Raw genomic sequence first — 15,641 nt, 5'->3', positions numbered from 1 at the left:
TAGGCTCTTTATGACCCTGACGGTGGGGGCCCTACAGGCAGTCGGAAGAATTATCGTCTGGCGATCATCCCCAACAATAATGTTCACCTTAAAAAAAAACGCATACTCTCTGCATACTGAACACAGTGAATAGATTGAGTTTGCCAAAGAGGGGCATTTTCAAAATGGTAGAAACCTTACGTAGGGAGGTTGCTGTACTCCAAATGGTTAACAGCACTGACTGCAGTTCCGTTTTATCCTCATCGCCAATATGTTAGTCAAGGAACAATCCAGAAAGGAGAGTCAAAATGGTTTACTTTCAACCCTTGGTTTCGGGAAAGTATCTCCAAGCAAAAGTCCAAGTTGCAGCCGGGATTATTCTTGACCCCCAGTTCCTACCTGGCCCAGGTTTTATCCTGTGGAATAAACCAGTCCACTAGTGGCCTTCCACCCCTCAATGTGGGAGCTCGTGCTCCACGAGGCTCAAGGGGAGATTAATCGGGTCTCGTGGAGGTTATAACAATTTTATTAAAGGATAATGTTATCAACACCAGCAGTCAATTTAGCTCATAAAACCCATCTTTGTGCTCTGTCTGGATGTTTCACACTGGTCATGTCAGATTGTCAATTAATGTCTCACACTCAATATGTTGAATGAATACAGAAAGGAATATTAAACACTCATTTCATTAAATATATTGCATTGCAGATCAAAATCTAACTTCTGTTCTTCTTTAAAATTCTAGGGAGTTAATGGAGCTCCTGGATCTGTTGGTGGCCCAGGACCCATGGTAAGTTGCTGCAATGTGAGTTGTCAATCAATATGAGTAGATATGTCTCAAAGTAGTGTTTTTTCAGAAGTCAGGGTCCTAAATTATATGTATTTTGTTTTTTTTCTCAAATAATTTCCTCCTTCTCTACTCTCCCTGCATTGCAGTAATATCGCTATTCTGCTATCACAAGGGTATAGTCCCTGCCCCTGTTGGAGTTACCCTGTAATCAGACTACTTGTGTGCCAAACAGCATATTCAGAAAGAAATAGACAAATACCACAACCAATGGATCAGATATAAGTTCTGCAGTCTTACCACATCCAGCCGTGAAAGATGGTGGACTGTTAAACAACTGACTGGAGGGAAAGGCTCCACAAATATCCCCATCGTCAATGATGATGGAGCCCAGCACAACAGTGAAAAAGACGAGGCTAAGGTATTTGCTAACAATCTTCAGCCAGAAGTGCTGAGTGGTGGATCCATCTTGTCCTCGCCTGGAGGTTCCCAGCATTCATCCAATTTGATTCATTCCACATGGTATTAAGAAACTGGATACTGCAAAGGGTATGGGCCCTGACAATATTCCAGCATTAGTACTGAAGACCTGTGCTCTAGAACTTGCTGCACCCCTAGCCAAGCTGTTCCAATACAGCTACAACACTGGCATCTACCCGGCAATGTGGAAAATTGCCCAGGTATGTCCTCCATACAAAAGGCTGGACAAATCCAACCCGACTAATTACCGTCCTATAGGTCTACTCTCTATCCTCAATAAAATTATGGAAGGAGTCATCAACAGTACATTAAGTGGCACTTGTTTAATAAGAACCTGCTCACTGACACTTGGGTTCTGCCAAGGCCACTCATATCCTGACCTTATTCCAGCTTTGGTTCAAACATTAACAAAAGAGGTAAACTCCAGAGATGAGGGAAGAGTGATTGACCTTGATATCAAAGCAGCATTTGACTGAGTGTGACACGAAGGGGCCCAAGCAAAACTGGAGTCAATGGGAATCAGGAAGAAAACTCTCTGCTGGTTGTAGTCATACTTGACACAAAGGAGGATTGTTGTGGTTGTTGGCAATCACTGTACTAAGCCCAACCATCTTCAGCTGTTTCATCAATGACTCTGTTCCATCATATGGTCAGAAGTGGGGATGCTCGCTGATGATTACACAAAGTTCAGCACCATTCGCGACTCCTCAGACACTGAAGCAGTCCATATGCAAATGTAGCAAGACCTGAACAATATCCAGGCTTGGGTTGACAAGTGGCAAATAACACTGACACCACGCAGTGTCAGGCAATGATCATCTCCTACAAGAGAGAATCTAAACATTGCCACTTGACATTCAATGGCATTATCTTCACTGAATTCCCACTATCAACATTCTGAGGACTACCATTGACCAGAGACCCAAGTGGACTAGCCATATAAATACTGTGGTTACAAGAGCAGGTCAGAGACTAGGAATCCTGTGGCAATTAACGCAACTCTTGACTCCCCAAAGCCTGCCACAGTCTACAAGTGAGGAGTGTAATGGAATAATAGATGAGTGCAGCTTCAACAATATTCGAGAAGCTTGACACCATCCAGGCAAAGCAGTCACTTGATCGGGACCCCTTCCACAAACATTCATTCCCTCCACTGCCACACAGTGGCAGCCGTGTGTACCATCTACAAGATGCACTGCAGGAGCTCATCAAGGCTCCTTAGACAGCACCTTCCAAACCCACTATCACTACCATCTAGAAGGACAAGGGAACACCACCACTTGGAAGTTCCCTCCAAGTCACTCACCATCCTGACTTGTAAATATATCACCATTCCTTCACTATCGCTGGGTCAAAATCATGAAACTCCTTCCCTAACAGCACTGTGGGTATACATACACAACATTGATTACAGCAGTTCAAGAAGGCAGCTTTACACCACCTTCTCAAGGGCAATTAGGGTTGGGCAATGAATGCTGGTCTGACCAATGATGCACACATCCCTTGACTGAATTAAAACATAATTCTGATTATTGATCAGATTCAAATACCTATAGCTGGCCGGTGTGGCTTTATCTCCCTTGTTGAATATGGGAGTTACAGATACTAAGGGGCAGCAGGGTAGCATGGTGGTTAGCATAAATGCTTCACAGCTCCAGGGTCCCAGGTTCGATTCCCGGCTGGGTCACTGTCTGTGTGGAGTCTGCACGTCCTCCCCCTGTGTGCGTGGGTTTCCTCCGGGTGCTCCGGTTTCCTCCCACAGTCCAAAGATGTGCGGGTTAGGTGGATTGGCCATGCTAAATTGCCCGTAGTGTCCTAATAAAAGTAAGGTTAAGGGGGGGGTTGTTGGGTTACGGGTATAGGGTAGATACGTGGGTTTGAGTAGGGTGATCACGGCTCGGCACAACATTGAGGGCCGAAGGGCCTGTTCTGTGCTGTACTGTTCTATGTTCTATGTAATTATAAGTCTCTTGTAAACTCGTTGATTGACTCTGAATAATTCTCGCATCTGCTCACTTGTTTGTTGATGTGTACAGTTCATCCATATTAGGTGGATTTCTGCCCCTTTAGTTTCTTGAGAACCTGTGTTTCGCCACCTCAAAGCCCCAAAGCCTGATTAACACATGTTTGAAGTTGAATGGTATATTGTTGGTGCCGTTCCGAATAAAACGCTCCAAAAATAGACATTTTAGCAAGTTTAGCGCCATTCTTGGTCTTCATGTTCTATTCCACTTCAGTTCTTTAAGGCAGGGAGATCCTGTGGCCTGTGAGCTACATGTAACCACTGAGTCCTACAAATATGACACTGCAAGACCAGGTAACTAAGCCCTCAGCCCTCACTGGGCATGGTCCAGGTCAGCATATTCAAATGAGCCATTTGACATATTTAAATATGCGTTCACAGGATTCTCCCAGCGTCTGGGACCTATCGGCCGTGCCTGGGAGAACTCGCCAGGGTGCCGTTTACTACTGGTTTCCTCAAATGACGCCTGGGGTTGGGAGGGTCTCCTAGGCCAGTAGAGACCCCAGGGTGGTCAGGGACAGGGCAGAGTGGCACGCTGGCACTCCCTCTGGCACCTGGGCATGTTGGCACTACCAGCCTGGCACTGCCAGGGTGCTGGGTGGCACTTTCAGCCTGGAAGAGGCACTGGCAGAGTGCCATGCTGGCAGTTGCAGGGATTAGGCCCAGGGGGCCTTACCAGGTGGAGGGGGGTGAGGTGGTGTTCCTGGGTGCCTGCCCAAGGTTGGTGGGGGAGGGGGGGATCGAAAAGGGGGATGAGGGTGTCGATCGGGACAGCCAAAGAAAATGGAGCCACGATACGTGAGGAGCCTTGTCTGCGGGCGAGCTTCAGTTTACCAGCAGGAAATGACTCTGAGTGCAGCCTAGACCGAGAGAAACTCCCCGAAACCAAAACAAACAGTAAAGTGCCGTTATATAGCGAGGCGTTTCTCAGCACTGCAACCACTGAAAAACACCCCACTAAATGCACCAGGGCAGCACGGTAGCATAGTGGTTATCACAGATGCTTCACAGCTCCAGGGTCCCAGGTTTGATTCCTGGCTTGGGTCACTGTCTGTGCGGAGTCTGCACGTTCTCCCCGTGTCTGTGTGGGTTTCCTCCGGGTGCTCCAGTTTCCTCTCACAGTCCAAAGATGTGCGGGTTAGGTGGATTGGCCATGATAAATTGCCCTTGGGATAGAGTGGAGGCATGGGCTTAAGTAGGGCGCTCTTTCCAAGAGCTGGTGCAGACTCAATGGGCTGAATGGCCTCCTTCTGCACTGTAAATTCTATGATTCCAAAGTGAATGTAGATTTTGTTCCAGTTAAATCGCGCCCAATATCTTTATGTGAAGAAGGTTAAGGCAGGGAAATGTTTCAAGACAGTGTAAAAACCCATCAGAGCTATATTGTAAAACCTTTGGAAGATCTGGGGCTGGATTGTCCGATTCTGGGGCTATGTCCCCACATTGGCGTGGGAGCGGTGGGTTTTACGCAGGAAAACATGGCGTAAAACGGCCACCGATTCCCCGTTTTGCCGTGTGCTAGCATGCCGGCAGCGTAGAGCACCCGGCTCTAGCTGCCGATACGGCCCAGAGAATTGGCGGCTCCGTGGCTGCGCATGCGCACGGATGTGGCCTGCGGCGGCCGCACCGGCAATGGCCTGAGGCCAATCGATACGTGGCGCGTACGCCACTTTGGAGGGGGCGGAGCATCGCAAAATCGGTGCCGCCCCCAATTTGGTCGGGTGCTCTGATCCTCCGGCCGTTCGCTGAACACGATTTTGGCATCGACGACCGGAGAATCCTGTCGCCGCCTTTTTGTAAGTGTTGAATATAACTTATATAATAGATAGAACAGTACAGCACAGAACAGGCCCTTCGGCCCTCGATGTTTGTGCCGAGCAATCATGACCCCACTCAAACCCACGTATCCACCCTATACCCGTAACCCAACAACCCCCCCTTAACCTTACTTTTTAGGACACTACGGGCAATTTATCATGGCCAATCCACCTAACCCGCACATCTTTGGACTGTGTCAGAGGAGCTCTTCATAGTTTCTGAGTGTACCTTTCTGAGTTTTATTCATTTATTTCTTTTCAAATTTCACTAGCCTGGCGTAATCTTCTGTTGCCTTTGCTTTTCATCATAACAGAGGCTAATGCATTGAAAAAACTGCTTCTTATGTTCTCTTGACAGGGTCTGAAAGGATTACCCGGTCAGAAAGGAGAAAAGGTACAAACTTCAGCAAAATAGGTGAAGTAAAAGTCTGAGTGATTAATTCATAGAATTGCACAGCACAGTCAGAGGCCGTTCAGGTCTACGTGTCTGTGCCAGCTCTTTGAAAGAGCAATCCAATTAGTTCCAGTCCTATGCTCTTTCCCCATTGTTTTCAAAATGTTTTCCTTCTTCCCTGGCTGTCATCCCTTATCCGCTGATTACAAACTTTTATTCCCTGGTTACTGACCCCCTTAACCAATGGCTGTGTGTGCAGCTGGATGGAGACTGATTGCTGCCAGGTTCTATTTGCCTTTGTTAAATTGGTTCAAAGAACGATGACAATTGTGAACACTTTCCTGCATGCAGTGCGAATGTTCACCAGAGACTTGTTGGATTCTGCCATTTTTACTGTTGCTCTCATGCTAAGGAGAGAATGTCATGCCTCATCCATAACTCCGCACCCACTCTGGTCCATAGGGCAAAATTCTCCCAAAGGGAGACAAACAGCCGACGGCGGAATGAAACCCAGAGTGTTTCACTCCGGCGTCGGAGGTCGCTCCTCGCCCCCTATCCCCCCCCCGGAGGTGGGGGGGGGGGGTGGGGCTAGGAGCGGCAACGCGTGAATTTTGCATGCCGGGCCTTGACGCTTGCGTCAAAGTGGCACGGCCGGAATGACGCGTCCGGTGCAGCCTAAGTGACGTCACCCGTGCATGCGCAGGTCGGCCGGCGCCAACCCGTTCATGCACGGTTGCTGTCTTCCCCTCCGCTGCCCGCAAGACATGGCGGCTTGATCTTGCGGGGCGGCGGAGGGAAAAGAGTGCGTCTTTAAGAGACGCCGGCCTGACAATCGGTGGGCACTGATCGCGGGCCAGACCCCTCCTGGGCATGCCCCTGGTGCTCGATCCTCCCTCCGCCCCCCACAGGCCCCACATGCAGCGATCGCGCGATGTTCACGCCGGCAGCGACCAGGTGTGGTTGGCGCCGGCGTGAACCGGTCGGGTTCGGCAGGCCGCTCGGAGAATCGCCAGTCGCCATTAGAAACGGCGAGCGGCGATTCTCCGAGCGGCCTGTCGCAAAACGCGACATGCCATTTTGGGGGGGTGGGAGAATCGTGTGGGGGTGCCAGGGGTGCGTGGCATGATTCGCCCGGCCCTCCCGCGATTCTCCCACCCGGCGTGGGGGTCGGAGAATCGCGCCCATAAAGTCAGAAAGAAAATCCTTTGAGTATTCCTGCTGTGGTTTAAAATTCCTTTCTGGCCCCCAGTTAGCAGAATGTATCAAATATTGCTGTAAAATTAAATAATTTATCCTTCACTGACATCAATGGTATCTTTGAGTTCTGGAGATGTTAATGCAGAGATTGCAGTGTGTATGTATTAAGTTCATTGCAAGCAGTCTCATTTACTCTTGTTTGTGTTCTGAATGGCATTTCACTGGAGAGACAATCCAAATCAGGGTGATTCAACTTAGAAACAATGCACCTAGAATCATAGATTCTCTACAGTGCAGAAGGAGGCCATTCGACCTATTGAGTCTGCACTGACCATCCGAAAGAGCAGCCTCTCTAGGCTCATTCCCACACAACTTTGTAACCCCATCAAACATTTTGGACACTAAGTAGCAGTTTAGCATGGCCAATCCACCTAAGCTGCACATCTTTGGACTGTGGGAGGAAACCGAAGCACTCAGAGGAAACCCACTCAGACACGGTGAGAATGTGCAAACTCCACACAGATAGTCACCCAAGATGGGAATTGAACCCGGGTCCCTGCCGCTGTGAGGCAGCAGTGCTAACCATTGTGCTACCATGCTGCCTGTTTCACTTTATAGAAGAGAAGCATGCGTGGACATGTGCGGAGGGGGTGTGACTAATTTAATTTCATCCAGTTCCTCCTCCTCCATTCCTATGAATATCTGGTTTCACAGTTACAAGTTCTTTTTTGGTAAATTGGCTCAGTGCTCATTTCCTATGCAATTGAATGCTGGAAATTTTCAACTTGGTGGAAATTATGGCTCATCTTCAGTGGAACGCAATTACCGTTTGCTCACGTAACCGCTCTCTGACCCTGCTTGGTGGCTGGGGTCAGGGGAACAACCTCATTTAAGAAGGTTCCCTGCAGGAATCCCACCTTATGGGGGGGGGGGGGGGGGGGGGGGGGGGGGGGGGGGGGGGGGGGGGGGGGGGGGGGGGGGGGGGGGGGGGGGGGGCAGGATATTAATAAGTCACATCCGCAGCTGAAACCTTCGTTTAAGCCTTTGTCACATTTAGACTAAACGATTCAAATATTCTCCTCAAGGACATACCATCCTCCCCCCTCCATTGAATTCAGGTCATCAAACCTCTGTTAATTGTGGTTAATTGTATTACATCTTGCACAAAGTGCTGCTTGTCCATCACACCTGTTGTCATTGACTTACATTAGCTTCCAGTTAAAATTCACATCCTCGTTTTTAAAAATTCCCTTAATAGCCTCAAACCTCCCTACTACAGTAACCACCATCCACCTTTACCCCCTTTGACACTGCTATTGGTGGCCGTGCCTTCAGACCCCGCATTCTGGAGCTCCTTCCCACAACCCCTTCATCTGTCAATCTCCACCTCCTCTTTTAATGACCCTGTCTCTTCCATATAAACTGTGGTATGAATATTTCCATCTTCTCCAGTTCAGTAAAAACTAAGAATTGCTAAAAGATTTTTCAGTTAGAAACCGATGGTGCAGATGTGTTTTTGCTTGCATTTCAGGGAGCTAATGGGATACCAGGATTTAAAGGTGATAAGGTAACTACTTGTGGTAGAATTGTTTCTAAACTATGTTTTAGGATACATTTCTAGTGTAGTAATAGGCCAATTGGCCGAGCAAGTCTTTATCACTGTTTTATTTCAAGTGAATAATTTAGTCCATTCTTGATCCTGTTACCCTTTGATATTCCCCTTTCATCAAACTACCAGCTAATTACCTTTGCAAATGATTTAAGGAATTTATGATTTTTTAAAATAAATTTTGAGTACCCAATTAATTTTTTCCAATTAAGGAGCGATTTAGCATGTCCAATCCACCTACCTTGCACATAGAATTATCATAGAATTTACAGTGCAGAAGAAGGCCATTCGGCCCATTGAGTCTGCACCGGCTCTTGGAAAGAGCACTCTACCCCCTACCCAAGGTCAACACCTCCACCCTAGCCCCATAACTCAGTAACCCCACCAACACTAACAGCAATTTTGGACACTAAGGGCAATTTAGCATGGCCAATCCACCTAACCCACACATCTTTGGACTGTGGGAGGAAACCAGAGCACCTGGAGGAAACCCACGCACACACGGGGAGGATGTGCAGACTCCGCACAGACAGTGACCCAAGCCAGAATCGAACCTGGGACCCTGGAGCTGTGAAACGATTGTGCTATCCACAATGCTACCGTGCTGCCACATCTTTGGGTTGTGGGGGCGAAACCCACACAAACATGGGGAGAATGTGCAAACTCCACACAGACAGTGACCCAGAGCTGGGATCGAACCTGGGACCTCGACGCCATGAGACTGCAGTGCTAACCACTGCGCCACCTTGCTACCCCCGATTTAAGGAATTTATAATAGTTATCATATATTTCACATTTTGGCCACTTTCCTGTCAGTAATGATTTATATTTTTTACCTTTAGGGAGACCCACAAGGTATTTCCGGACCCCAAGGATACAAAGGAGACAAGGGAGAACAAGTAAGAATATATTGGTTTGTTCTAATGTGTGATATTATCTTATCTGTGTATCTCTACGATCCTAACTACTAGACTTTTCCAGTTACTGTTCCAGTCACTATAAACCAGTGATGGGTAACCTAGGCTAGTGAGTGGGTCACATGAGTGGCCCGCCTTCATCTCAGTGGGACGCAAGATTGAAATAGGGCACGTCCACTAACCATGGCCCTTGAATAAGATTGAATACATGCCACATATTTCATATTAATAAATACTTAATCATTCATATATTAATAGAACTGTCATCAACATCAAGTGCTAAAAACAAAAAAAAATTAACGCTTGAACAAAGAACAAAGAAAAGTACAGCACAGGAACAGGCCCTTCGGCCCTCCAAGCCTGCGCCGACCATGCTGCCCGACTGAACTAAAATCTTCAACCCTTCCGGGGTCCGTATCCCTCTATTCCCATCTAATTCATGTATTTGTCAAGATGCCCCTTAAATGTCACTATCGTCCCTGCTTCCACCGCCTCCTCTGGCAGCGAGTTCCAGGCACCCACTACCCTCTGTGTAAAAAACTTTACCTCGTACATCTCCTCTAAACCTTTCCCCTCGCATCTTAAACCTATGCCCCCTAGTAATTGACCACTCTACCCTGGGAAAACGTCTCTGACTATCCACCCTGTCTATGCCCCTCGTAATTTTGTAGACCTCTATCAGGTCGCCACTCAATCTCCGTCGTTCTAGTGAGAACAAACCGTGTTTATTCAACCGCTCCTCATAGCTAATGCCCTTCATACCAGGCAACATCCTGGTAAATCTCTTCTGCACTCTCTCTAAATCCTTCTGGTAGTATGGCAACCGGAATTGAACACTATACTGCAAGTGTGGCCTAACTAAGGTTCTATACAGCTGCAACATGACTGGCCAATTTTTATACTCAAAGCCCCGGCCTATGAAGGCAAGCATGCTGTAAGCCTTCATGACTACCTTCTCCACCTGGGTTGCCTCTTTCAGTGACCTGTGGACCTGTACACCTAGATCTCTCTGACTGTCAATGCTCTTGAGGGTTCTACCGTTCGCTGTATATTCACTACCTGCATTAGACCTTCCAAAATGCATTACCTCATATTTTCCCGGATTAAACTCCATCTGCCATCTCTCCGCCCAAGTCTCCAAACGATCTAAATCCTGCTGTATCTCCTGACAGTCTTCATCGCTATCCGCAATTCCACCAACCTTTGTGTCATCCACAAACTTACTAATCAGACCAGTTACATTTTCCTCCAAATCATTTACTATGAACAGCATGATCCCTGTGAAACACCACTAGTCACAGCCCTCCAATCCGAAAAGCTACTCTCTGCCTTCTATGACCTAGCCAGTTTTGTATCCATCTTGCCAGCTCACCTCTGATCCCGTGTGACTTCACCTTTTGTACTAGTGTGCCATGAGGGACCTTGACAAAGGCCTTACTGAAGTCCATACAGACAACATCCACTGCCCTACCTGCATCAATCATCTTTGTGACCTCCTCGAAAAACTCTATCAAGTTAGTGAGACACAACCTCCCCTTCACAAAACCGTGCTGCTTCTCGCTAATACGTCCACTTGCTTCCAAATGGGAGTAGATCCTGTCTCAAAGAATTCTCTCCAGTAATTTTCCTACCACTGACATAAGGCTCACTGGCCTGTAGTTCCCTGGATTATCTTGCTACCCTTCTTAAACAAAGGAACAACATTGGCTATTCTCCAGTCCTCCGGGACATCATCTGATTGGATCCAGAGGGAGCACATGATTTTCACAGTCAACGTTGTGAGCAATCAGCACATGCCTCACTTCACTTGCCCTTGCTTTACGAGCGTATCACTTCAATTATACCGGAAGGAAAGAAGCCGAGCAGACGGAAGCCAGTAGAACGTGGAAACTCTGTGTGTGGGCAAAAGCCAACAAAATATCTCGTAAGCCGCACTCAGAACCCTGATGGGTCACATGTGCCCCCGGGTTGCTGCTTAACATTCCTCAAGTGAAGCAAAACATGAAGACAACTTACAGAGTCATGGGGAAAGGGTAGGGGCATGGGACACATTCAATAGCTCTTTTAAAGAGTCAACATGGGCATGATGGGCCAAATGGCCAACTTCCGCCCTGCATCATTCCATGATTCTAAGAGTTCCGTCTCCGTAGTGCCTGTTTTGGTGCATTCAGTTCTGAGAAATTCAGTACTTACAGCAGATGGATTTCGATCACTAACAAGTATACAATTAACAAACCAACAGGTGAGATCTGAAATTGAAACAATCATTTATTTTTTCTGGTTATCAGGTGTTGGCGTTGACTCAATGGTATTACTGCACCAGAAAGTTGGAGTTTCAGGCCTCACTCCAGAAACCTGACCACAAATTCTATGTTGACACTTTAGCATAGTACCCAGAAGAGATAACCAGAAGCTGCAATGGACATGTTGGCTCCTTAGCTGCTGGGTTTGGGGAATGTCACACCATGAAAGAAAACTGGTCAAGGATGTATAATGCAGGATTGAAGACCAGATAGGAGTTCAATGTTTTGCTTAAATAACTTCACATAACTTTATCTCAAGAGATTAAATTTATTGAATGGAGTCCATAATAGAGCACATTTTCCATGGCCTGTGGAATGAACGAGCTTAATGGGGTCTATGGATGTTGTTTTTTAATCATGCAGCTTCTTTTCTTGCAGGGTGATAGAGGTCCACCAGGGTTTGATGGTGATAAAGGAGAGAAAGGTGAAGATGGGCCTCCAGGAGTTAAGGTGAAAATTTCACTGTCATCACTGGTACGGGTTGTGAACAGTCAATAAAGTGTTGCGTTTGTCAAACCAAATGATTCTAATAATTTCTGATTCCAATAAATATTAAAGTGCTTATCATAATTGACACAATAGGCAACGTTATCTTAAAACAATCAGGAGTCACTCTGTCAATGGATCAGCAAGTGCATGTTTTGGCAATTACATTGTTAAGTTAATTGTCTTATTAAAGGAGGGTAATGGTTATTGGCTGAACCTCCAAAGACTCGAAATGGAAACAGCTGGAACATTTGTTGTGGGGAAATTATGTGGAGCTTGTGGGCGCGATTCTCCGCACCCCCACGCCGGGTGGGAGAATCGCGGGAGGGCCGGGCGAATCACGCCACACCGCCCTGGCACCCCCCGCGATTCTCCCCAAAACGTGTCGCGTTTTGCGACAGGCCACTCGGAGAATCGCCGCTCGCGTTTCTTATGGCGACCGGCGATTCTCCGGCCCGGATGGGCCGAGCGGCCTGTCGAACCCGACCGGTTCACGCCGGCGCCAACCACACCTGGTCGCTGCCGGCGTGAACAGCGCGCGACCGGTGAGTGTGGGGCCTGTGGGGGGCGGAGGGAGGATCGAGCACCACGGGCGTGCTCAGCAGATGTCTGTCCCGCGATCGGTGCCCACCGATCGTCGGGCCGGCGTCTCTAAAAGACGCACTCTTTTCCCTCCGCCGCCCCGCAAGATCAAGCCACCATGTCTTGCGGGGTAGCGGATGGGAAGGCGGCAACCGCGCATGCGCGGCTGACGTCACTTCGGCGCCGCTGGCCGCATCATTCCCGGCACGCCGCTTTGACGCAACCGTCAAGGCCGGCGCGCAGAATTCACGCGCCGCCGCTCCTAGCCCCCCCCGGGGGGGGGGGAGAAGAATAGGGGGCGAGGAGCAGCCTCCGACGCCGGAATGAAACACTCCGGGTTTCACTCCGCCGTCGGCTGTTTGTCTCCCTTTGGGAGAATTGCGCCCTGTATCTCTGCTGAGCTAGCTGCAGAATAAATTTGCTGATGGTAATAGACAAGCTGCTGTATTATTCCTCCCTCATATACTAACAGTTAATATTAACAACTCAACCAGCCTGTAACAGCTCAGATATTTAAAAAGATACGAAGGCAGAAAACCTCACTTGATGCTAGATGAAAGATTGTTCCTTCGGAAGAGTGGAGATATGAATTGAGCAAATTCTCAACAAGAACAGTCAATGCAGGGTTTCGTGGTAACAGGCACAAGTATAGACTGAGATGATCAAATGTTACATAGGACATATTCAGGTAAATTCACTAATCCTGCACTCAGTGCAGGGAGACTCAGTTGTATGGAGCATCGGTTAGAGAAAGGACTGTAATATTGCTGGAAACAATCTGGTCTACATTCCCTTTAAGAATAGTTCTCTGCTGCAAGAGTGGGATCAGGAATCTTACTCACCGTCTTCTGGTACCTGCAGATTGGGCGTATAGATGAATAATCTGAAGTTTAGTTTAGTTTTGCTGAAGATCAGCCTATTTATTTGTCTGTACTTGGACAAATCATTTCCAGATGGGTGGGTAAGATAGAGTTGATGAGTTGGTTAATTGTTCATGATGGGAGAAAGTGTGGGCTTGATTGGCTGAATGCTTTTTTTCTCCTTCCATGCTCTCTGATGGGATCTTTTTCAGGATCGGTGCATAGTACTTTAATGATCTACATTATTTTTGTGTTTCTAAGGGTCACAAAGGAGAGCCGGGATCAAAAGGATCAATGGGGTTATTTGGGGCCAGAGGTCCTGCAGGACAGAAGGTTTGTACCTGTGTCGAGTCTCGGTTCCTCAGAGAATACTGGCTTGTTTGAAATGATGACACAATCTGTGATGGAGAAGCTGGAGTTGTTTTAAGTGCCATCTGAAGCCCTTACCTTGGAGTTACTAACTCATTTCCAGTTATATCTGATCATATAGTTGATTTTCCAGTACATTGATCCAGTTTTAGTGCTTGTAATAAATAGGTCATGATGGTTTACATTCCACTGTGAAGAACGAGAGCCATTTTATATCACCTCAGACACTTGTTCACAGTTAGCCAAAGAAGATGGACCAAGGGAACGTGAATAGGCCATTAAGTCCCTTAAGACCTTTCAGCCATCCAGGAGCCCACAAGCAACTTCAACCAGTTTTGATTTTTGGGCTTTCCGCGTGGTGGCTAACCCACCTGCCACTAGCTGAATGCCACCACCTGCCCCCTATGTACCTAATCAAATGCCCTCCCACCTCCAAACCTGCCACCAAGAGGGGCCTTAAATTCTGCCCTATGTTTCTAGAATAATTGAATTAACATTGTGATGGTAAATTTGATAAATTAGGATTCCTGTCCTACCAAGGTTATTCATCCATTAATTACAGAACTGAGTTCAGCTGTAACGCCTCTCACGGTGGAGTAGCTTATTGGCAGATTGCTGTTGGATCTTTGATGCCACTTTAGAGTGCTGTCGGGAAACTGTACCCAGGAAAAGGATGAGATCCTACTGGTAGAGCAAAAATAAAAAAATGGAATGGATGCAGCGAGGACAGGGTTGGGGGAAATTTATCAAATAATTAAAAGAACCTCCAAACGTTAATGTGACAGTGCAGGGAAAGATTCCATCCAACAGCGAATTCCAACACCCTAACAATGGGAGACCAGGAAGTCATGAGGAACTCTAAATATTAGAAGTTAAGTTAACAATATCTATAGACCACTAAGGAATCAAACAATGCAGAATCATAGCAACGAATTGAAGGACGCAGTGATGGGATTTGATTAAGAGGAGGCTTGTACGGCACGTAAACACTGCTATGATATTTTTGGGCCGCAGAGCTTGTTTCTGCGCTGTAAATGCTTTGTGGTATCCCAATGTGTTAATTACTGATCAAGTTTGAGGTTATGATTGTTTCGGGCGGCGCGGTAGCACAGTGGTCAGCACTGTTGCTTCACAGCGCCAGGGACCCAGGTTCGATTCCCGGCTTGGGTCACTGTCTAGGCAGAGTCTGCACATTCTCCCCATATCTGCAGGGTTTTCTCCGGGTGCTCCGGTTTCCTAGCTCAAGTCCCAAAAGACGTGCTGGTGGGTGATTTGGCCATTCTGAATTCTCCCTCAGTGTACCCGAGCAAGCGCAGGAATGTGGCGACTCGGGGATTTTCACAGCAACTGCATGGCAGTGTCAACGTAAGCCTACTTGTGACACTAATAAAGATTATTATTATTATTCTATTTCAGGGTGAAACTGGAGAACACGGCAGCAATGGAATTGCAGTAAGTTTAGATGAAGGCTTTGGCTAAAAGGAACCTATGTTGCATTACAAGAGGGTCAGTTAAAACGATAGGAAGCTAAGTGTATGAATAGAAAGCCTGCAGAATGTTTTAATGCATCATAACAAGTTACTCAAGAAGGCTGCCTCACAGCGCCGAGGATCCGGGTTAGATCCCGACCCCAGGTCACTGTCCATGTGTAGTTTGCACATTCTCCCTGTATCTGCGTGGGCCTCACCCGAAACACCCCAAAAAAATGTACAGGGTAGGTGAATTGGCCAAGCTAAATTGCCCCTTAGTTGGAAAGAAAATTGGATACTCTAAATGTTTAAACGTTACTCAAGAAGATTCTTAAGCAGATAGTACAAATAGGTTCAACAGACAAAAT

The 15,641-nt window shown here is 47.3% G+C and overlaps 1 protein-coding gene across 1 annotated transcript in view; it reads left to right on the top strand.

Moving 5' to 3' along the window:
* Positions 1-15,641, top strand: part of LOC119973530 (collagen alpha-1(VII) chain-like) — a 528,770-nt gene that overhangs the window by 380,734 nt on the left and 132,395 nt on the right. The window contains 7 exon segments of the mRNA XM_038811804.1: positions 726-770; positions 5,446-5,481; positions 8,210-8,245; positions 9,130-9,186; positions 11,886-11,957; positions 13,697-13,768; positions 15,221-15,256. Coding sequence (XP_038667732.1) covers positions 726-770; positions 5,446-5,481; positions 8,210-8,245; positions 9,130-9,186; positions 11,886-11,957; positions 13,697-13,768; positions 15,221-15,256 — 354 coding nt within the window.

Source organism: Scyliorhinus canicula, chromosome 11 (assembly GCF_902713615.1).
Source record: "Scyliorhinus canicula chromosome 11, sScyCan1.1, whole genome shotgun sequence".
Taxonomy (NCBI): domain Eukaryota; kingdom Metazoa; phylum Chordata; class Chondrichthyes; order Carcharhiniformes; family Scyliorhinidae; genus Scyliorhinus; species Scyliorhinus canicula.
The sequence above is the reverse complement of the archived record's forward strand: the minus strand, read 5'-3'. Positions and strand labels throughout refer to the sequence as shown.